This window comes from Rhinolophus hipposideros (genome assembly GCF_964194185.1).
Source record: "Rhinolophus hipposideros genome assembly, chromosome: 17".
Classification (NCBI taxonomy): domain Eukaryota; kingdom Metazoa; phylum Chordata; class Mammalia; order Chiroptera; family Rhinolophidae; genus Rhinolophus; species Rhinolophus hipposideros.
Window position 1 is genome coordinate 33,591,933 of NC_138063.1, and position 23,514 is coordinate 33,615,446.

Genomic DNA, 23,514 nt, shown 5'->3' on the forward strand with positions numbered 1-23,514 from the left:
ACTGAACAGAATACAAAAGTTTATTGATGTGGTTTCAGATTCCAATTGCAACGAACCTTTAAGAAACTACCATTTGTCAGCTTTTAACAAAGTCTTCCATAAATAATATCCACAATTACCTGAAGAGCTATTCAAATGTATCTTCCTTTTTCATCTATGTATCTGTATGAGGTTAGATTATTTTTCATATCCATCATCTAAAATAATATCACAACAGACTGCAAACATACATATGAGAATTCAGCTATTTTATGTTAAGCTAGACATTCAAAATTTGCAAAAATGTGTAAAACAACATTTCTCCTTTTGCTGAATTTTCTTTTGCTTGGAAATATAGTTTGTTTTTCATTGAAAAGTATTATTTATGCTAACATGAATGGACATTATTTTTAATGATTAATAAAGACACAGTTTTAAATTTATCTGGTTTGAATTTCTAATAAGATAAGTATTGATAAATGTCATGTTCATAAGCAAAGCTCTTTGGGCAATGAATAATTTTTAAGAGTGTAAAGGTCCCCAGAACCTAAAACTTTGAGAACCACTGTTCTAGAAGTTTAAAGTTTTCTTGTTGGTCGTAGTTGTGGGTTCAGACAAATTCTAAACCAAGTTCACATTCCAAAAGATTTATGTAGGGAAACAAGAGAGTAGCCCATTTTGGAGGGAGGAGCACATGTCCCCAGAGAGAAAGGGAGATGTCCTACTGACCTTTCCTCCATTGGGACAGGACAGCATGGAAATGGTGAAGTTGCACGTGAAAGATCATGGCCATTAGATGCTTCCAATGGGCTTCTAGGAAATCACCTGTGAGGTCACTACCTTTAGCCTCCAAATAAAGGGTAATTTGGAAAGCTACCTCTAGGTGTTGTGCTCCTTTTATAGACAATATACTTCTGGAGGAGCCTAAAGTGCTTCCCCTTCATTTGTCTGTTTGTTTGATTTTGCTTCCCTTCTGGTAAAAAACAACAACAACAAAAAAAAAACCACACACAAACAACATTTCACCAATTGGACTTTTACCAAAATAATGATTTCCTATAGTATGTCCAGCTATTTGCAGAGAAGACCATTTATAGGAGAATGAGGTGACTGGAATACATTTTAGGTGAAATCCATGATGAAGAATCTTTTCCAATTTCATTTGCTGGCGGTATTGTTGAGTTAATCTTCAAAATGCATGCTGCTAAAAGGGGAAAGAACAATTGATGACTTAATTTCTAAATTTAAAAACTGCCATGTAAATGAATTACAATGAAACGGTCTAATTTTTTAAATGAAATGCCATCGGCAGTCGCCTGGCACCCCTCCCAACTGGCAGGCAGCTCCAGCCCATCAGCAGGAAGATGCAGTGGACTGTTGGAGTCCTGTGATTCAGAGGCTGAGCATTCGGGTAAGCATACACTTCAGCCTCAGAAAGAAGGTCACACTGATTTCAGATCTAAATTAGACCTGGAGATTCTGTTATCAGAGAGCCAACTGTAGAAATGCCTACACTAAGGAGAATGTAAGTAGATCCCCTGCTCTTAGGGTTGTTTAAATGACCCAGAGGCAAAACAGTTCTGCTGTAATATTATGGGGTGTGTGTGTGTGTGTGTGTGTGTGTGTGTCCACTTAATGGCCCTACCATGTCCCTGATACCTTTATAGTTTCCTCCTCTCGTGACTTAACTAGCTTCTTTCTCCCCCTGTTTTATCATTTTCTTTAATTCCTTCCGATTTTTACTTAAGTCAGCTCTTATAATATTTCCAGAGGAATATCCTGGCAATCGCATTCACCCAGATAACTGATCCTCTCCTCCCTAAACATTCCTCCATCTTCCCCAATCCAACACTCAGATTCATCAATCCTGGCCCAGGAGACCGTGCCTGCAGGCACAGCTTCCATCAGGTCGACCTACTGGGTCCTGTATTGGCAGGTCTGTTCCTTTTGTTATGAGGCATAAAATAAGCTGCAAGTAGCTGTCTAAAAACAAAGCAACCTGTATACATTTTAAGTACTTTTCTAGCAAGCTTGTGAGGTAACAGATCCATTGCCTTGTGATTAGCTTTAAACATCTTCCTGAAGTTGAGGAAATATGACAGCAGTGTATGAGAATAAAACTATTTGCTTCCTGTTCATTATCATTGTCCATCTTTTGACTAACTTTGCAAATAATTTTAGTATCTCAGTACTGTGCTGTCCACTTCAAAAAAATTGTAACCTTAATATACATTACCTCTTGAATAATCATTTTTCTTAAGAAGATATACTCTTGCTATAGCTAATTGTTAATATTTTTATTTGCAGAGATATTCTAGTTGGGCATGTTTTTCTTTAGTTTTACTAGTAATTTTCAGAGACCCTATCGTGAATGAAACAGAACTAGAGAACTTTTAAAGCTTCCCTTTTTAGCAATGTTCAGATTTTATGCCATTTTCTTTGTGCTATGTTGTGAGTTAGACATGAATCTACATATGAAACTTTATGCTCTCTATTACTGGGGTACATAGTAGATGTTGGGACCCATTGCTTAGTCCTGCCCTTCAAAGTGAAGGCTCTCATACAGGATATGCCCTCCTCCCTTGCTCAATTGCACTTGCTCAATTTTCTGCTCCCTCTTGGGGGCAGCCCCAATACAATGGCTGTTGATGTGGGGAGTACCCCCTTGACTCCATTCAGGACACATCTAAGGGGCCATCCCAGCTCCAGAGATTGCAGTAGTTTGGGCTTAGGCCTCAGCTGCAATCACATCCAAGTCCAGCCTCGCCCTGTGCCCTGTCTAGCTTCCTTCACTCCAGTACCGCTGTTCCCAAGAGCACTTCCCAGTAAACCTCCGGCATGACAGTATCCAGGTCCCAGTCGGTTCCCAGGAACCCGATCTAAGACATAGTATTTTCAAGAGTCTATTGCCATTTCACAAACCTTCTGAGGCAAGACTTTAAATCCTCTATTTGAAAAATCTTGCCTTAGAGTTAGTTACTGAACATGAAGCCAGAATTAGTTGGAAACTTTCTCAATGAAAAAGGCCCAAATATGCTTGCACCCCCTTTTTACAAGACTGAGCTCAACCATTACCCAAAGACTTTTAGAAGAAAAATACATACAGGTCACCTCTCTCCTTTACGAGGAAGGCTGGAACTTCTAGGCAAAATCAATTTTGCTTTTCAAGAAGGTCACAGGCCTTCACCCCAGAAAAAAAAAAACATACAACCACACACAAAATCTGGATATAATTGTAGAAGGATAATGAACTCTTCCTATAAAGCCTCCATGGACCCCCATTTAAGAACCATTGATTTACAGTGAAAAGTAACAGGAACTTGTTGTCTTCAAGCAGTTGTCCCCACCATAGGGAATGAAGAGAACAATGATTTTTGTTAAGTATATTTTTAAAATCTGAATTCTTCACATGATTTCATCAATAGGTTTTGAATAAGCAAGTATCAGACTCAACTTACATTTTCCAGAGTCACATCTGCCATATTTGAACTTGTCTTTGCCCGATATCTCTTCCGGGTACAATAGACGCTGACAAGGGTGACGATCAGCATGAGGGCAAACACAGCCGCAGTGGAAGATGCAGCAATGACAATGGTGTCTCGAGTTGAACCTCTCTTTTCACACTTTTCTCCCATGTACCACCAGTCTTCCCCCGACGGACACCTACACATTCAGAATGTGACTCGGAGTTAGGAGTTGATATTTAAATCTGAAAATCTTCACCCTTTAAGGTGCAGGTTAACATTCAGACCATTGACATCTGGTACCCAAACCAGCAGCTCCAAGGTGGGAAAGGAAGGTAGTGTAAGGAATGGAGAGACTTTAGTTCTTAGGGTCCCAGTCACAGCACCTCCCAGCTGTACCCTTGGCCAAGCTCTTCTCAGAACTTAAGTATCTCCATCTAAAAAAGGGGGACAGTTACACTCAACCACATCAGACTATTGCGAGGACTTAACTAAGATATGTAACTCATGAAAACTTTTTCAGGCAATTTGAATATAATGTGCTATTTTTTCATAAATAATTGTGTTGTCCTTATAGCTATCCAAAATCCCACATGAAGAGCAAAAAATAAATTAAAATGGTTTTGAGATGAGAATGAACTGATTTCACTTCTATGAAATATCAGTATTTAATCTTACATTGTGGGAATGATAAAATTTCAAATAAAAGAATGGGGAGCTCTCATCCAAGTGACCCCTTACCTGCACTCAGCTTTTCCATCTTGGACAACGCAGACGCCGTCATTCTCACATTTGAAGTTTGTGCAAACATCACTGATGTTGGGTTTGGCAGCAGTTGGGGTTGGCAGCAGTTGTGTAGAATTAAGGTGGGATATGTCTAAGGACAAAAGGGGTAGAACATGGGTGGAAATCACTGTTTGCTTTAACAAGTGTTTGATCTTTGAATTTCAAAATGCTCGGGTTTCGGGTTTGTGAAAAATTCCGGTAACCTTTTCTTTTCTTTTTTTCTTTTAATTTTAATTTTTCAATTATAGTTGACATACAATATTATATTAGTCTAGGTGTACAACATAGTGATTAGACATTTATATACCTGAGTACGAAGTGATCACCCCAATAAGTCTAATACTCATCTCACACCATATATAGTTACCTCAATATTATTGACAATATTCCCCATGATTATTTTGTAACTGCCAATTTGTAATTCTTAATCTCTTCACCTTTTTAACCCATCCCCCTAAGCCCGCTCCTATCTGGCGACCATCAGTTTGTTCTCTGTGTCTGTGGGTTTGTTCATGTTTTATTTGTTCATTGTATTTTTTAGATTCCACATATAAGTGAAATCATGTGATATTTATCTTTCTCTGTCTGACTTATTTTACATATCATAGTAAATTCAGGTAATCTTGAAGCATAGTCCAGCAACATTTAGAGGCAATGAAATAATAAATATTAATAGGTTGAAATCTAGATGCAGAGGGAAGCTGGGTCAGCCTGTGAGGTTACAACCAAACCATGTGCTTGCCTGGGTCTGGGCTTGCCTGAACTCTAAGGGGCCCAAGCTTTTGTTACTGTTAATCTAAAAACAAAAGACTTTTCTTTCAAAGTGAAAGGCAACAAGCTCTTGAGATCAAAAGAATAGCTATTCAGGAAGCATGGATTCAGGGAGAAGCCCAAATAATGTTCCAAATAGGAGACAGAGGCAAGGGGTATTTGTGAGAAAGGGTAGGGGGGAAATTCTATCACTAGAAGGAAGGCATTTCTATTGTGCAGATAACATAACATAGTGATGTTAGTTCTAAGAAAGTTTGTACTTTTCAGTCCAGTAGTCATAATATCTGCATTCTCACTATCTCTACTAACAGTTCTTTGGACACAAGGTTGCTTTAGACCCAGTCTAAAGGTTATTTCGTCCCGTTTTAACGTTCCAAAGGATTGATGCATTAGACGCACAGGGCAGTTCTTCTGGAATGGCAGTTCCAATTGCATTTTAAAGTGTCTCCATTTATTATTATTATTTTTTTTTTTTACATTACCAATCCTCAAGGAGGAAACAAGAAAACTAAAGTGCAGATTGCAAGGCAGCTCAGGGGCTCACCCAAAGTTATGGGTCCCTTGCTTGGTGGAGTAGTAAGTGGATATTTGACACCAGACACCGGGCCCCTGACAATCCAGGGTTCTGTTCTTTGCAGTGTTTTCTGTTGCTTCTTATCCAAAGAAGGTCAAACAAAATTGATGAATATGTTACTTTTTCTCTGCTGCATCCATTGTTTTCTCCCTTGACAAAAGCTTTCCTGAATAATTTTTCTAAGAACTATCATTTAGATTTACTGTAATTGACACTGAAATCAAAATTTCATGGGTTTTAATTGCACCACTTTTCATCACAAACAAGATTCTGATTTACTGAGATGTGAATGGGTCTTTAACAGTAAATGAGTTAAAATCCTACCACATAAAACATGGAAACCACCAGTATTCCTGGAAAATGTATTTTTTGGCTGCCACGGCTAAGAAACTTTAAAAGAAAGTAAGTTGTTATTACTGCCAAGATGTGTGTGTGTGTGTGTGTGTGTGTGTGTGTGTGTGTGTGTGTTTGATGAAAGAAACAATAAAGACAATCAATTTTCAGTTTAATTTCATGTGCTTGCGTGATATTTTTATTTCTGAAATTCTAGTCTATAATTCTAAGGTATAATGGCTATACTTTAACTTATTGCTAAAGAAATTTTCCAGCTTGAAGTTTTCCACTATTACTTCATGTAGTGGTAATTAAATTCTTTATCTTGGAACCTCACTGTTTCCATTTAAATTATTTTCATATTGTTCATGATTCATACCAACAAAAAAAATCCCACTCAGGCCCGTTTCCTTCCACATCTCTAATACACCTAAAAATGGAACCATAAGAACACTGTAATTAATCAGTGGCTACAACAATAACAAAGTAGCTTATATAAAACTATTTTTATTGACATACCTTCCACTGTCAGCAGGATATAAACATCATCTCCTTTTATAAAATCTCTGCTTTTCAGCCTTGCATGGGTTATGAAGGCACTGGTTCCATAGCGATTACCTCTTCTAAATTGAGTCCCGTTAGGGAAAAAAGCCACTTCTCCCACTTTGGAAGGCTTGTCCCAAAAATAGTTTCCATTCTCTGAAAAAGCAATTTATATTAATGGATCATGTTTAGCATTGTCATAGCTTTTGGTGGTAAGAAAGAATAGGCAATGTGAAACACAATTAGGATGGAGCTCACAATAATTAAATGATACTGTTGACCTGAGATAGTGACCTGGTAAGTCTCTAGAGCTTGTGCATTTATAGTGTCCTAAAGGAAACAAGATTGCCGGGCAGGGAGGTCCATATTCTGGAGTATGAGTGGAGAGGTACCAAAAGTTTCCTAGATGGTATAGAAACACCCCTGCCCAATCATTCCTTGGAGGCCTTCTGAGGTACAGATAGTTGTTTTAACTAAGTTAAATCAATATGTTGCTGAGTTTTTACTATTAGCATAGAACAATTTATCTTGTTAACTGAATTATTCAGTTAACAGATAAAAGTCCTTCAAGAGTAGAAGACAGAGAGAAGCACTGCTTCAGAATAAAGCGATGACCCACCCAATGTCATTCAGGAAGAAACATTTTGGAAAAAAAAAGTAAAGAAATTCTGAACATCAAGTACCTACAACCCTTTTCATGAATACTGTTTTTTTTCTATCAGTTTTTTTTTTTACTATGTCACGTAGGACCATTTTTTTTATATATAGAATTCAGATTGGGCAATAATATTCACCTTGCCATAATTCCATTGTTTTCCCTTTATTGGGTTTCCAGAGGGCAAAGGATTATTAAAATTAGATGTGATCATTGCTTTCTGACTGCTGCTCCTTTCTGAGACTGGACGATGCACGATGGTGTCACCATTAGCAAGTCCTCCAGAACTCTTTTTTTTTTTTTTCAGAACTCTTTAATAAAAAGTTATAATCCATTCCCAACCCTTCCCAACACTACAGAGTGCTGGCTCAACATCTTCCTTCTGATCAAAAACCATCCTCCATTACAAGAGCTGACATGCTTTTGACAGTGGCAAGATCAGTGTAGCGTGGAATGGATTAGGAGAACTCAATAGCTGAGGGCCTCTCCATACCAGGCCTTTCCCCAAGCTTCCATGCTTGATCTGTAGTGATTCTCATAATCAACCAGTGAGGTTATTATTACTGCCTCAGTTTTACTGATGGGGACACTAGGACTCCAAGAGATTATTTGCTCAAGGTCCGTTGTTTAGCTAAAGAGAAGCAAGCCTTGGATTTGAACCCAGGCATGTCAGATTCTAAAAGCAATACTCCTGGCACAACACTGGAAATTCAGTTATGGTCATCAATTCCCTGGAATACAATCAATATCTTCTCTATTTGTCAGCATCCCGGCTGGCATTCCTGACAGTCTCCTGCCTGGGAAACTCTCCACAACTGCTGAAGTCCTTCTGCAAAATATCTTCCGTCCCTAAGATGTGGGGCTCAAAATTCTCTAGGTACTTAACTGTGCAGTCTCTCATCCCCAAATCATCCGTCCCTCCAAGAGCAATGATCATGTATTAGCAATAAAGAAAATGAGTCACAAACCGGTGGTCATAAATGGATCTGTAGTTACACTCCGCTGGTTGGACATACGCTGTCGAATGTCAGGATTTTGATCCAAGAGTGTCATCGTGGCTTGTTGCCAAGGACACGGCCACTGTAATTGATCATCATTGGCTCCAGAGATCAAGTGGAAATATATTCCTGCATTAGTCAAATGGGTTAGATTCAAGAAAATCTGAAAGGCATAACCTTTAGAAGAATAAAATGGAGGGCTATATAGAGTTCCACTTGGACTGCCAATGAACTGTGTGAAATTCCTTATACGCCAGATATGATGAGGGCACTGTGTTTCCGAAAGATTGATGTCATCGATAGACAGGCCACCCAATGATGTACCATCGCCTCTGACCCCTCCAAACACCACTCTGAATTTGTTGGTTACTTTCAGTGTTACGTAGTAAAGTTGCCAGCTCCCAATAGGTATATCTGCAAAAGAGACATTATTGTTTCAAATAAAACAAAGGGCTATGAATCATGTGCAAAACAACATGAGAGTTCTAACCTTCATGGACAAATGATCATCCTAGAGCTACTGAGCTATCTGTCCCATTCCTCCAGCCCACGTTGATTTACTTAAGGTATTTCTGTGGGGTTGGACACCTCTCTGGAATAATTGGCTGTTTATCTAGTTGTTTCTCAGATAACTCACCGTTTCCCAGAGATGGGTGAGCAAACAGCACCTCATGAGTACTCCATGCCCTATTTATGAGTGACCTTTCATGCTAAGTTAGTTGTATGTTAGCTAAACAGTCAACCAAGCCCAATGTTCTACATTGTACCCCAAAATCCTGTGATACTCAGGCAAAACTTCCTTTAATATATTTGTACTTTAATTGAAATAATTCTTTCACACACAGGATTTTCAATCAACTTTTTGGCAGTATTGAACAAAATCCACCAATTCCTAGAAAGCCTACATCCTACAATATTCCATCCTACAATTGTACCCCTTAGATCGTTTAGCAGTGACTCAATATTATAAATATGATCTGAAGTTTAGTACCACTTCCTTTCTCCCCAACCTGCACTTCCCTCTCCACTACGTTCCCTGACCCCTAGCTAGCAGCACATGCTATACCATTCTGTCTTATATTCCTATGTCACATACCCAAATAAGAAGCAGTACATTTAAATTTTTTAAGAATCCCCAGGTGGAGAAGAGCGCAGGAATTCATGTGAAAGTGGTAGTTAATACAATGATTTAAAATTTAAATATGTTGGCACTTAATGCAAACCACAATTGCTTGAAAATAAGTTAGAAATACCTAAATTACAGAAAATGCTATTGTCCATGGATGGACTCTAGATTGAACAAAAACTTTTCATGAGAGCTTTCATTATCAGTATTATCAGCTTAAATTCTGATTTAAGCAAGTTTCTTTCTTTCTTTTTTTTTATATTGGAGAACAGTGTGTTCTTCCAGGACCCATCAGCTCCACATCAAGTCGTTGGGGATTCCCCATGAGGGAATCGAACCGGCGGTGTTGGTGTTATGAGCACTGCATTCCAACCAACTGAGCACAGTCGCCCAAGCAAGTTTCTTAATAGCTTTTGTGATATTGTCTATCAGGGATAATACCACAGATTGCTAATGGAAAGGAATATCTACATCTATAATGTATTTTATTTATGTTATATTGTATTATATTGTACTATATTATATTATATTATGTTATATTATATAATTACATATAAGGGATATGCATAGTATGTGATGTGTATATATTATACACTCACACATGTGTGTGCATATATAAACAGATTAAGAACCTCCCTGGAGGTATTTACAAAGGAAAATATCGTTTTTCAGATTGTCGTATTTTATATATTATATGTAACTATGTAGGTATTTACAAAGGAAAACATCGTTTTTCAGATTGTTTGTCATAGTTAAATGGGGGGACGGTGGAAATGGCATGATGTATAGCATAATGTAGATCGATTTTACAGTAGGTTAGGTTTTACTCAATTAATTCAAACCAAGAGGTCAGTATGTGGAGCAGACAGTAATATAGTTGCCAGCTCACAGCCCCTCCTCCTCAGGGAACCTTCTTAACCATCTCTTTTAATAGGTGGCCAACATGACCCACCTCTCTGACCCATGACTGAAATGAAGGGTAGGCTCTCGATCATAGCACTGCTCTCTCTGCACTCAGGAATTGTTCCAGAAGTTACATTTAACCCAAGTCATAAAAATTGGAACCCTTCACTGGGACTTACGTTTCAGCTAGAAAGTAGAGGAAGAGTTCCCTTTGCAGTCTGATGGCATGTTTGGTAAGATGTAAGCCGGGAAGTGAAACAGCCAAAGCACCAGTCTGATGGACAAAGCCCATCTGAGAGGACACAGCCCTTCCAGGGAAGGTGCAGTCCCTGCCGAGACCAGGTCCTCCTTTATTCCACAATTTAGTCGCATTGAGCCAGTAACTCTTCCCATTTTTCTTATGCAAGTTTGCATTGCATTTTTATTATTTGCCAAGAACTGACCTTCTCAGCTCCAAAGACTGATCTACAGCTTCTGAAATGAGTGTCATGTATTAGAGCAAACAGAGGACCCTCATTTTATTAATAGCTTCCTTACTATAGCATAAAACAAGGGGGTTCAAGTTCCAAGTTGAAAAGTAACGAGCCCAGAGCCCCTACCCTGGTGTAAGGTGTTGCGTGAAACAGTTAAGACTGCCTCACTCTGAACCAAAAGAGTAAGAATGTGGGTATTGTACCTTTTATTTCTTTCACGAGGGTTAATGTACCATTCACATTGTCTGCAGAATACTCCCTGACGTAGATGTTCAGTTGGTCATTTATACTTCCACTGTTATATAAATAAAATTGCAAGCACTGAAATCCTCTTTTAGGGTACAGCGTTCTACTTTCTAGCATTGCTGTGTCCCCCACATTTACAGAACTACTGTCGAAATGCATGAAGAAACCAGAACCTGTTAAGAGGACAAAAACAAAATGGAGAGAAAACAGATACTGGTTATAGGAAAGCTGTCATGGGTGCACTACAGTTCCACTTACTTCTCTTTGTATGCAAAGCTCTGTGTTGTGCACTTAAATATGTCTCTATAGGCATTTAAATATGGTTCTAGGAGCATGCAGTTTATGGAAGACAACATCAGGCCACCTTTTTCTTACTATAGATGTTAGTTTTCAAAAATGGAAAAAGTGCCACCTACTTGATCTAGTCTCTCTCTCTTTTTTCCCCCACCCTCCTTTTTTTCTTCCCTCTTTCTATCCTATGTACCACTACCCAGTATCCAAATCTGCATTTAAAAATGAAAAATATTTTTATTGAAATGTATTTGACATATACAATGTGTAGATTTAAGGTGCACAACATGTTAATTTGATACATTTACAGATTACAATATGATTGCCATTGTAGCGAAACCTAGCACCTCTATCACATTACATAATCATTGTTTCTTTTTAGTAGTTGGAATAATTAATTTCTTGTCTCTTAGCAAGTTTGATGATTATAATACAATACTGCTGTCTATATTCACTATGCTGTACATTAAATCTCTAGAGCTTATTTTCTACTTGTTGCAAGTTTGTACCCTTACACAACATCTGTCCTATCCTCTCATGCTCCTCCCCGTCCCCACCCCCATACAAAAAAGAAAAGGAAAAGCACCTCTACACTATTAGAGACCTTACTTCCTGCTTAGACCATCTGAGCTGTCATGCAATGGCCCTGGATTCTGAAGTCTAGTTTTATATATTTGCTGCCAGAAATGAGCAAATAAATAAAAATTTGGCTCTTATAACCAAATAAATGTCTATTAATTCAAACAAAATTATAATGGAAAAGGTAGAGGCTTCATGGAGCCCATCTCTGACTCATAGGAAGAAAAGCAAACTCAGAGAGTAAAAGCAGAGAAATTTACCGTAGCCATATAAGGCACAGAAACTATTCCTTAGTAGCCACCTAAGGGTTATCATGAATAAATCTGATAGAAATTAGAGATAAAATCCCAGGCTTTTACAGCAAAGAAAAAGGCTAGAACTACCGAGTGTAAATAAAATCTAGAAGTGTCTCCCTCTTGTTACCTTTGCACTGGCCCATGTTGGAGTGGTCGCTCTCGGGCCCCCTGGAAACCTGTGACAGCCTCTTCCAATCAGCATTATCGCCTGAACTTTGAATCATACCACACACATTCTCCAGTTCAAAATTGCACGAGTCCATAAAACTCAAGGAAGAGGCTACAAAGACATAAAACAATTATTGACACTCAGACAACATGACAACATAAGTAATAAAAATTGAGTTTATCTAAGAAGTACCAGGAATGCCACGATGGCATTAAATGATTCTGGGTGATGGTGGTGGCTTGGAAATCTCTTGCTAGCTGCAGAACCAAGACATTGGTCAACTCTGTAGATCTGAATAAGCTGCCTGCCCCAAGTCTTTTTTATGAAATTATATAATTATATAAACCTGAGTCTACATGCTCTAGTTATTCAGAGGAGTAAACCACCACCCAGATTATTTGATTGCATTTATATTACCAATGTCCACCTCATTTTGACTGAAAGAATTTTGAACATCAAGTTGGTCCACATTTGAATTAGTAACAGCTTCAAAAACCTGTGTGGGGCATGTTTCTTGTAAGACCCAATTTATTGTTAGATCTGAAAGCTAGGCCATGGGAGAAGAAAAATGCTGCTTCCACGTTGTAGATTAGGATCTGGGTGCTATTCTAATTTTATTATGAATATCAAGCTTCTATAATTTCAGAACACTCAGCAATGCTCAGCAACATTTTTCCCTGTGCAACAGAGAGAAATAGAAGTCATTTCAAAAAACCTGTCACATACAGCAGTTATACAGTTGGTTCAACTTTAAGAGATCATAGTCACTGAAATCCATCCGTTGGCCGATCACATCCATGAAGTCTGAGATTCTTGTTACAATTGTTGGCTCTGTTCCATTTTGGAAGGCCGTTTTACTGTAATGCATGACTGAAGTGTAATCATAGGGGACATTCAAAGAGTCCGAGACTTGGTCATCATATGTGTTAAAATTGTGCTCTTTGCCTAGATGATAAATTATAAATAAAAAAAAATGTAATCACTTGATGTTCACAAAATTAAACTCATTTTACTCCAAATATTGTTAATTTAGAAATGGAGATTGTAATAAACATAGTGCAACCTTTGCAGTGGATCTATAGTAGTTGAGCGGTGTTTCATCTATTCCTGTCTTAACATATAATATTCAAGCTTCGAATTATGAAACCAGCAGTCGTGCTGAACACATCTAAAGTTTTCATTACAACCCAAATTTGGACATTAGCATTTGGCCTCAGGTTCTAAGAACTGTTCATGGAAAGGAGAATTCTAAAAAGTGTTTATTGCTGAAACAGTCAAGGTCATTGGTAAATGATGACGGCTGGGTGGGGCCATGTACAGAAGATGGAGATGAAAATAAGAGGACTTTGGGAGGTATGGTGGGATAAGACCTGAGAATGATGATGTAGAGACATTAGAAAGGACTGACATAGTCAGGGGTTTCATGGTTTCTGGAATATGAGTAGATGTATTTAAAATGAATACATTTAGAGAAGATACAAGGCTGCTTAGCTTCTTAGTAATAGGCAACTGACGGCTACTTGAAATTGGATGATTTTGTGAACTCATTGAGATAGATCTGATCTCCAAAGTATATAAATGTGTGATCAAATCTAGGCAGAGGTTTCAACCAAAAATAAGATTTTGGGAATCCTAAAGAATGAGAGTAGGAAGTAAAGCTAAATACATCTCTTGCTTTAGAAATCTTTCAGTTTGCTGCTGTGCCTCACCCCAGTTGAGGTCCCTAGACACTGGGGGTGGGGTGGTAAGGAGCAAGCTGTGATGTTGAAATTGTGATGTCAGGGGGCCTGAGTACAGAGCAGTCTTCACAGAGCTTCCCATGACAGCAATGCTGTTCTCTCCACCATACCCTACGGAGGTAGGACACATGGCACACTAAGTGTCACTATGGAAAAAAATGTGGAAAACATGAGCTCTAGTTGGATGTGGTATTAAGACCTTTCTGAGTTGGACCATAAAGTCACAAAAAGTTCAGGCTGTCTGACTACTGTAGTGTTTCCCAATGCGGGCTCCAGGGAACGATAAACCCAAATATTCCACAAAAAGAAAACACAAAACAACCACTATCAGGTCACTTTGGGAAAGGCTCCTCTCTTGGAGATTTACAACTCATATTACTCTAACAAAGACTAAGTGTAAGTAACTGTAAGTTCAATTTCTTTTAACCTAGGATTTCCCAAACTCATTTGACCACCCATTCCTTTCTACACAACACCCGTGAGCATATTGTGGGGCAGCATTCCATAAAAGATGCTTTAGAAAACACTCATTTCTAAGGTCATATCCAGCTCAAATGCAGTAGGGTTCTTGGAGACTCTGCCCCAACAACCTTCAGCCACTTCACATTGAGTTAGAGCTAACTGAAAAGAGACATCAAAACATCAAAATTTTTCCTTGATTAACAGTGGGCACACATGGCAGGAGAGGGCATAATGCTTAGAAACTCAGTCTTTAACTAAAAACATAAGGAAACAAGAGAAATATACCTAACTGAATTCTGTCCCAAATTATCCTGACATAGTCATCCCGGTCAGAACGCGACTGCTCATGCCAGAATCCCAGTGCGTGGAGAAACTCGTGTTGAATCGTGGCTATTCTGTCACAGTTTGCCCCAATGGAGAGTTCTTGCCTCCCAACATGCTGATTTCCCACTGAAGACCAGCAGCTTTACAGGAGAAAGGAGAGAGGGTGTTATAATGACCCTTGGGATCATTATAGGTTGAGATTATAAATACCGGTTGAGGTCTCAGAGCAAAATCCCCAACAATTAATCCACTTAGTTACCCACTTAGATCCTTCACAACAGAACGATCTGGACAGAGTGCATTTCTCTCATAACCACGGTGAGGTATGAAAAACCTTCCAGACAAGATTGTCTTTGGAGAACTTGCTCTGACACCAAATATAACATAGGAGCAAGCCATCCCCAAGTCAGCCTCGTCATGAGTTTTCCTAGAAGTTTCCAAGTCTTTCTGATGGTCCTTGCTATACTGATAACCATTAATAAAAATTTTATAGGTACAGCAACCGCTCAGAATTGCTGAGTTCCAAACAATACTGTCACCTTAACTCGACTAGTAAGAGTCATTAGGTAAAAATAAATTTAAATACACACACATACGCACACACACGTGTATTACTTGAAGGGGGGCATAAGGAGTATGTTAACTACAAATGAGTTAAAGTTTACAAAACTGTGGAATGGGTGGCATCAACCCCACCTTCCTTATCTAAAGAAATTTGTAGACTGCTTGTATGTATGAAAATATTATTTTATGCCTACAGAAACTAGATCTAGCTGTCTTTTATTCTCCAACAAACAGCGAAGGAAGCCTCCACTCCCTTTCAAGGTCAGAGCCAAGAGCAATTGCTGTGATACAATGCCCCAGACCAACAGTTCTCATTCGCACCTTTAGAACACAAACTCTTCATCTTACCCACTGCCCTTGAACACGGATATGTAGTTAGCTTCCCCATTCCAAGGCTTGAAGTCAATGCAGGTTTTTAGGCGATAGCGTTCAAATGCATTCAGAATCACTCCCTTAGCATTCATTTCTGAAGGAAGAAAACAAATAAAAATATACTTTTTAAAATAATCAACATTGACCAATTCACCATGAAAACAGTCTGTGCATTACATTGTTCGTCATGAGCTAGTTCCTTCATGAATATTTAATGTTTTATTTTAATAATATTTAATATTCAGTACCAATTAAGTACAATAAGTCTTCACTTTAACATTGTCAGTTAGTTCTGCTATTTTGTGTATGATGAAACCAATTTTACCATCGGCTAATTAATATAAACAAGAGTAAAGTTCTTACAGCACCTCATCAATGTTATCACAAAACAACATTGAACAAAACTGCATTATTCCAGGAACTGCTGTATCATATATACCTACTTGATTATTCTTCAGAGCCCTTATTTTGTCCCATATCTCTTTCTCTGGAGCCATTAGAGGTGCATTACCTCAGAGCACATTGGATTACAGGAAAACAAAATGAAAAAACACTGTAGTACACTTCATCTGAAAAGCTACAATATGTATTTAAAGCCTTGCAGTGGAGATTTTACTCTGAGGACCTTGAGATTGGAGGGTCCATGAATATGCTGAAACAGTATGCAAAGTATGTACATCTATCTATATCTGCAAAGTCCATTTTCAGGGGAGAGTGTTCATAAGATTCTCAAGTGAGTTCAGGGCCCCAAACAGAGTTAAGAACCATGGCTTTGGAGTTAAGAATGATGCTAAGAAGGTTAGATAAACATGGACCTCAAAGAAGGCAGAGGCATGAAAGCAACACAGACAGGGAGGAAAAAATGTTCAGAGGGGAGGAACTGTACCAGATGCAAGTGGAGAGACCATCACAAATGGGGTCAGGTCCTGGTGAAGTGAAGGATGGTGGCTGTGGGGAGGTGGGAGACACTAGGGCAGAGTGGAAAGCACTTGAACTTTGAAGCTAGACACACCTAAAGTTCTCCCCTATCCACACCACTTACCTTTGATGTGTAACCTTTGCCAATTTAATTCACCTTTGGAGCTTTGGTGTTATCATTATTTACATGGGGAAATAAAATCAACTTTGCAGGAATATTGTGAGGATAAGAATAGAAAGTAGAGGTGAAGTTCCAAGTAAAATGAGCATGTATCAAATATTCATTTCCGTTCTCTCCTTTACATGACCTTTACACAGACATTTAAAAACGATTACAGTCATGCACCCAATAATAACCTTTTGGTCAATGGTGGACCACACATGCGATGGCAATCCCATAAAATTATCATGGAACTGAGAAATGCCTAGCGCCTAGTGACCCTGCTGTCTAATCTGAAGCACACGCATTACTCATGAGTTGTGGTGATGCTGGTGTAAACAAACCTGCACTCCCAGTCGTATAAAAGCACAGCACGTACAACTATGTACAGTACATAATACTTGATAATGATAATAAATGACTTATTGGTTTATAGACTCACTCTACTATATTTTTTATTATTTTAGAGTGTACTCTTTCTACGTAGAAAAAATTTCTGCTGTAAAACAGTATGCCATGTTACTCTGGTAGTGGCCTCAAACATCTCATGTTTATCATGTCTCCTGATTGCACCATTTTCTCTTGTGTTTGATTTCATCTCTGTTGTTTTATACAGTAAGGTGCTCGCAGGCTTGTGACCTATATATACCATATAGCACCACAAACATGTGAGTAATGCATCAAATACAATTAGACAGCAACAACATCACCAGGTGATAGGAATTTTTCAGTTCCATTATAATTTTATGGGACCACCATTGTATATGCAGTCCATCACTGACATCATTATGCAGTTCATGATCTTATATATAATATATGTATATAATATATGTATATGCTATCTATATATCTATATCTATCTATCTATCTATCTATCTATCTATCTATCTATCTATCTATCTATATATATATATATATATACCAAGGGTGCCAAAAAATGTATGTAAGTGGACACTTTGATCAACGTTGTTCAAGCAGGATTTCGCCATTTCGCCGTAATAAGAAGTGTCTGGACACTGACGGTAACCACTTTGAGCACCTCTTGTAATTGCTGAAGTCAAACTTGACTGTGTTCATCTTTTGTTATCAGTATATACTGCTAGTACAATTTTAATACAGTTTTTTCCTTCCTTAAAATGTGTATCTTTTTTTTGATATCCTCCATGTTCATATATATGTGTGTGTGTGTTATATTATATGTATATACATATTATATATAATACATACATATGTATTATACATATGTATTATATATAATATATATGTTTCTTTTAAACACAAAGCATTTTTAAGTTTGTAGTCAAAAAAATTTAAACCAGAAATATATTTAAAATCTATCAGATTCCCCTTCAATTTCTAAAGTCAATGAACATCTTTCTCTTCTCACATTACATGGCTTTTTAAACCTCTAACCCTGTTAATTACTCTTGCCTTGGCTTTTTCAACCCTACTTCTATCTGTGTTTCTGGCCAATCTTCCCTTCTCGACAACTTTTTTCAGATTCTCCATCTATCACAATTTCCAATAGTTACTCTCCCAGGCTGAGTTTCATTCTTGGCCACCTTCTCACAATCTTCTTGGATCATTAAATCCGATCCATTATCTGTGGAGTACCTGTTACATGCAGGCACTGGGAAAGATGATCATACATACCCACAGCTTTAACCATTTCCTACATCCTAATAACTCCCAAATATTTCTCTATCTTGAATGACCAGGCTATCCACCAATACTTTATATATTTCTACCACAGTGAGCTTCATGCATTTCAAATTCTGCATGCCAAAGACTAATTTCCACCATACTTCTCTATCCCACCTACTTCAAGACATATTCTTTATTTTTATTAAAGGCAATACCCAGTTGCCTAAGACTGAATCCTGGTCACCAGCATTCCTTTACCTAGATTCACCTTCTTCTTGACCTCTTGCAGTCAATCACCAAATCTCTCTTAGATTTACCCATTCTTGTCTACCCTTACTGAGAGTCTTGGTTCAGAAACTCTTCAGTCCTTCCCTGAATGTCTTCCAAAGTCTCCTGGCTAATATTCCTACTTTCTTTTTGCCCTACTAATGATATATCTTCCCTACTACAACCAAAGTGATAACAATCTTCTTCCACATTAACATTTTTAGTAGCTCTACATTCCCATCAGCATACACACCGAGTTCTTTATCATGAGAAAGACTCAAGTCCTTCCCAATCTGGATCCAGCCTACCTATTCAACCTCATTATTCCCCCCCCCCCGCCCCCGCCCTTCCAATCTACATTCCAGCTAAGGGTTTTCTCCCTTCCTCATGCCTTTGCACACAGTGATCCATTTGCATGGAGCACCCTTCCTTTGCTATCAGATGCCACATGAGACCACATGGTGCCGTTTTGCACATTAGAAGAGGCACCTCATCTGGGAAAGTGCTGCAAGTGTTGCCTTGGCAGGTGGGTGAATAGCATTTCATGCCAAGAAATGGATGTCTCTTAATGAACAGGATGAAAACTTGATTTCAGTCCCATGTGTCCCACTTCCCTGGCACCTGTGTATGGTGTACAACTTGTACTACCTCCATGTCAGCCCTGCTGTGTAGTGCCACCTGCTCCCTAAGGCTTATGCTTTTATATCTAAGCAGAGTTAAATGCCCCTCCAATGTGCTCCCATAGCACTTTGAATATACCATTAATCATAATGTTTATTCCATTCTATTATAATTAGCTTTTGGCTTATCTGAATCTCCACTGAAATGTATGATCTTTCAGGAAAAGTTTCCCAAACAACAATTCCGAAACTGATGCTGGTCAGTGATGCTATTTTCTCTAGTCCAGAAATAAAACAAGGACCATGTTTAGAGTTTCTCATCACAATTAGATTAATTGGATAGAAAAGCTATCCTTAGTTTTGGATTACATGCTTCTGACTTTTTAATATTAAAACATCATTTATTTTATGAAAAGGTGGTGATGAAAGACAGTGGATTCTTTTGTTGTTTAAGCTCCTGACTTGGCAAAATAAAATGTTGGTAAAGCAACACCAATCCCTAAAGTTTAGTTTGTTGGGTTGTTTTGTTTTTACTCATATGTAAAATTTGAACATATGGGAAACCATTGCTTTAAAAGAAAGACTCACTCCCTAATATTTATGTCCCTAGAACGGAATAAATAATCCAACACAGAGTAGGAGCTCCATAAATTTTGGTTGAATTAACTCCTTTATTGGTCAAAATTCAGCAAATATTTCAGACAAAATCAGTTTCTTTTCATTGTTCACTTTACTTATTTTTTTAAGTAACTGTATATAGCTACACAAAGTAATAAACAAACAAACAAAACCCTTAAACACCATACAAGCCTACCCTTGGACATACGTAATCATGTTCTGTCAGGAACACACATTAGTTATGGGTACTCCAAGGTATATACTAACCCAAGCTATCTTCTAGAACATATGGAATGGTATGTGGCCATCTATATTTTTCTCCAATGATGGAATTTCTATCTTGCGTCTGTCAAAAATAAATGTGAAAGGGGGTAATTAAATAAATCAAGCAAACAATTTATGAAGCAATCAATAGTTAATCTAGAAATAAATCAAGTGTAAAGCTGTCTCAGCCAACCTAAAGAAATTGCCTACGTGTGTACACACATGTCCACGTGTATGCGTACCTCTACTTTTACTGTATTAAAACAGAGTTTCTAGGAGGAAATCACTAACTTCTATCATTACTTATGTTGATAGAGTTGGAGAAAGAATCATGCAAAACCATGTAAAGTATGATTATTGGAAAACTGAACTATAAATATTGGTAGATTTATAAACTAGTCTCCTATATAAGAGATTGAAAATATACAAGAAAGAAGTGATAGCAAAACCCCAATAATCTTGATCTCACAATATCAGAAAAAGTCACCCATGAGCTAGGCCAAAGTTTTCAAACAATTTTAAAGGATTTGTAGCTTTTATAATAAAGAACTAACAATGTTTCATTACTCTATTCATCCAGTCAACAAAATGAACACTGTTGTAGAGAATAGGAATTCTCTGATAAGAAAACTACTTAGGTTTTTACCTTCATGGAGCTAATATCTAGTGGAGGAGGCAAACATTGATTTGAGGTTTATGCTGGAGATAGAAATGACAAAACTTTCTGATGGACTGGATGGCGAGGTGAAGAAAAGGGAAGAAGAAAAAGTGACTACTGGGTTCTTTTCACTTCTTCATTGGCATGGGGTGAGGGAGTGGTGATGACGTTACTACAAGGAACGACTGGGGAGGAACAATTTGTATGGAAGATCAGAGTTCATAGGACACCTTAGATTTGAGGTATCTTGTAGACGTTCAAATGGAAGTAACAAACTGGCATCTGGATAGACCAGTCTGGGTCTCAGCAAAAGGATGGACTAGAGTTTTATGTTTGGAGTCATCAGCAGAGATGATACCTAAAGCCCTGGCACAAGATAAGATCCAGAAGAAAAGGGTTCAGATAGAAGAGCAGGCCCAGCACTAAACCTCAGACCCTGCAGCTCTAGTTCTTGAGTTGAGGTTTACAGAGGGGATGTGAGGGATGTCACTAGTGCTTATGATAGCGAACGTTTAAGCTCCCTTAACCCTTTTGCCGTGACGGTTGGATATATCCAAACGAATATTTCCATGCAGACTGCAGATGGAAACTTCCAGAAAGGAAGTTTAGGAAAGCAGATGTACATTTTTCTATATTTTTGTGTTTTTCAAGAATGAGTAAAATAGGAAATTTTCATACATAAAAATAATGTCATTTATATTCAAAGTAGCTCAGATTGTTATTATTTAACGTACAAAATAGTCAAAATATCAACTTTCTGGGTTTTTTTGTGGATTTCTGACACATTTTGGGAAAAAACTTGAAATCAATTAACGCAGCAAAATTAAACTACATGTAAGGTACCTCTGTGTCATCTGTGTGCCATGATGACTAGTGAAGAATCAGTATTCTTTATGAGTAGGTTTGGGAAGACCTTTTCTTAACAATACTATTTTTAACTGTCAGAGTAGAAGTCACAAAATCTATCCCTTATGGTAAGAGACCTGATTCATTGAAGACATTTACAAATTCAGTTTAACTTTGCTTCAACTAGATTGAATAGTGAGGTTCTATTTGAAAATGAAAGCATCCTATTGTTCCAATAATTAAAATTAAAAAGATCAATAAGACCAATGTATCTATTGTGAGTGATGGTGGCTTTAACCACACAGAAATCTGAGTGATGGAGGATGACAGTATTATATGAGTCCCTTACAGTACAATGTATTCATTAAATAAATGTGTCACTATGACTCTGTGTCCTTAAAGATAGTTGGGCATAACTTAGCCCATGCCGACCAACCATTCTTAGACATTCTGTATTTTAGCTTGCAGTAATTTATAGAAGATTCTTCCTTGCATTATTTCAACTCACCCAATCAAGTCTGATGTCTCCCTCAAAAAGATCCAGTCCCAAATCTAAAAGAAAAGATAAAAATTCATGTTAGCAAATTGGATTCAAACTCCCCACTTAATAAGTAATGTAAAAAATATATATACAAACCTTCATTGATATCAAATATATCCTGGTCAAGCCCACCATCTACATCTTTAAAATAACAAAGAAAAACACATTGAACATTATGTTTATGAAAGAAGTTAATCTTTATCAATTACCAAATTAGAAGTAAGCAAAGTTCTTTTGCCTCAGTAAGTGACAACTAGGTTCTGATTCAATACATATACATTGATTTATTGATTTGTTGATTGATTCATTGACTGATTGATCAAGAACTTCTCATGAGCCAGACTTGAGGCTATGGGGCTTTTACATATATGCTCTTGACCTATTCATGTCCCTTGAATGCCAAATGACTTCAAGAATAAGAAATTGATCACTCCATATGTGATCAATTAAACTGAATTTGGAGAGTAGGCTAGGTGAACAGATTAAATAGAAAACAAATATTTAAATTGGTCAAACCAGCCCAATCTACCCACATACCCATATTTCCCCGAAAATAAGACCGGGTTTTATATTAATTTTTGTTCCATTAGGGCTTATTTTCCGGGAATGTCTTATTTTTTTCATGTACAACAATCTATATTTATTCAAACACAGTCATGTCATCTTCTTCTGGAACATCGTCATAATGTACTAAATGCGTCCATCTGGCTGAGATCTTAACTGGAGCTTATTTTGAGGGTAGGTCTTATTTTCAAGGAAACATGGTATGTATATCCTTTACTGGTAGCATATCTTGAAACTCTCAAGCAAAATTCCTAATTTAAATGTTAATTTCTCTTTTAAGTTGCAAAGGGGGGGGATAATATGGCCAAATGTCTAAGTGTGCAAGTGAATAATATGGACATCAAGTTTATCTGATTTGACACAAAATAACAAAAATAATATGGGATGTCCATATGTTAGCCACCGTGTGTGGCCTTTACTATACCACTATCTACGTTTCTGCTGCGTATGTGAAACCCTGAAACAGGAAAAATAAAACGTTCCTCAATAAATCAAAAGAAGCCAGTATTTGATCAAAGTTCAATGCAATTATGCATATACTTAGCATTAAATGTGTCCTAAGTTTTCCTGCATGTTTTTCTCTTATCCACATAACTTTCTTTTACTATAACTTAGAGTAAATCTCAAAATAGACTCACCAAAATTTTCTGGAGTTGGCTGGGAAACAAACACATAAAAGAAGATATTAATATGATATAAATGGTCTTCTTGATTCCCATTTATATCTATCCATTTGTGTGTGTGGGGGGGGGGGGAGTTCCATTAAT

General features: G+C 37.6%; 1 protein-coding gene across 1 annotated transcript; it reads right to left on the minus strand.

Annotated features, from left to right (window-relative positions):
- Positions 1-23,480, minus strand: MEP1B (meprin A subunit beta). Its single transcript, XM_081078227.1, has 14 exons — positions 23,386-23,480; positions 22,280-22,324; positions 22,151-22,194; positions 20,142-20,220; positions 15,624-15,741; positions 14,673-14,851; positions 12,913-13,131; positions 12,145-12,297; positions 10,809-11,024; positions 8,074-8,517; positions 6,427-6,606; positions 4,185-4,320; positions 3,438-3,642; positions 1-1,183 (listed from the first exon to the last, which is right to left on the minus strand). Exons 5-14 carry the CDS (start codon positions 15,737-15,739, stop codon positions 1,169-1,171), a joined length of 1,863 nt encoding a protein of 620 aa, XP_080934353.1. The 5' UTR covers positions 15,740-15,741; positions 20,142-20,220; positions 22,151-22,194; positions 22,280-22,324; positions 23,386-23,480; the 3' UTR covers positions 1-1,168.
- Positions 23,481-23,514: the final 34 nt, after the last annotated feature.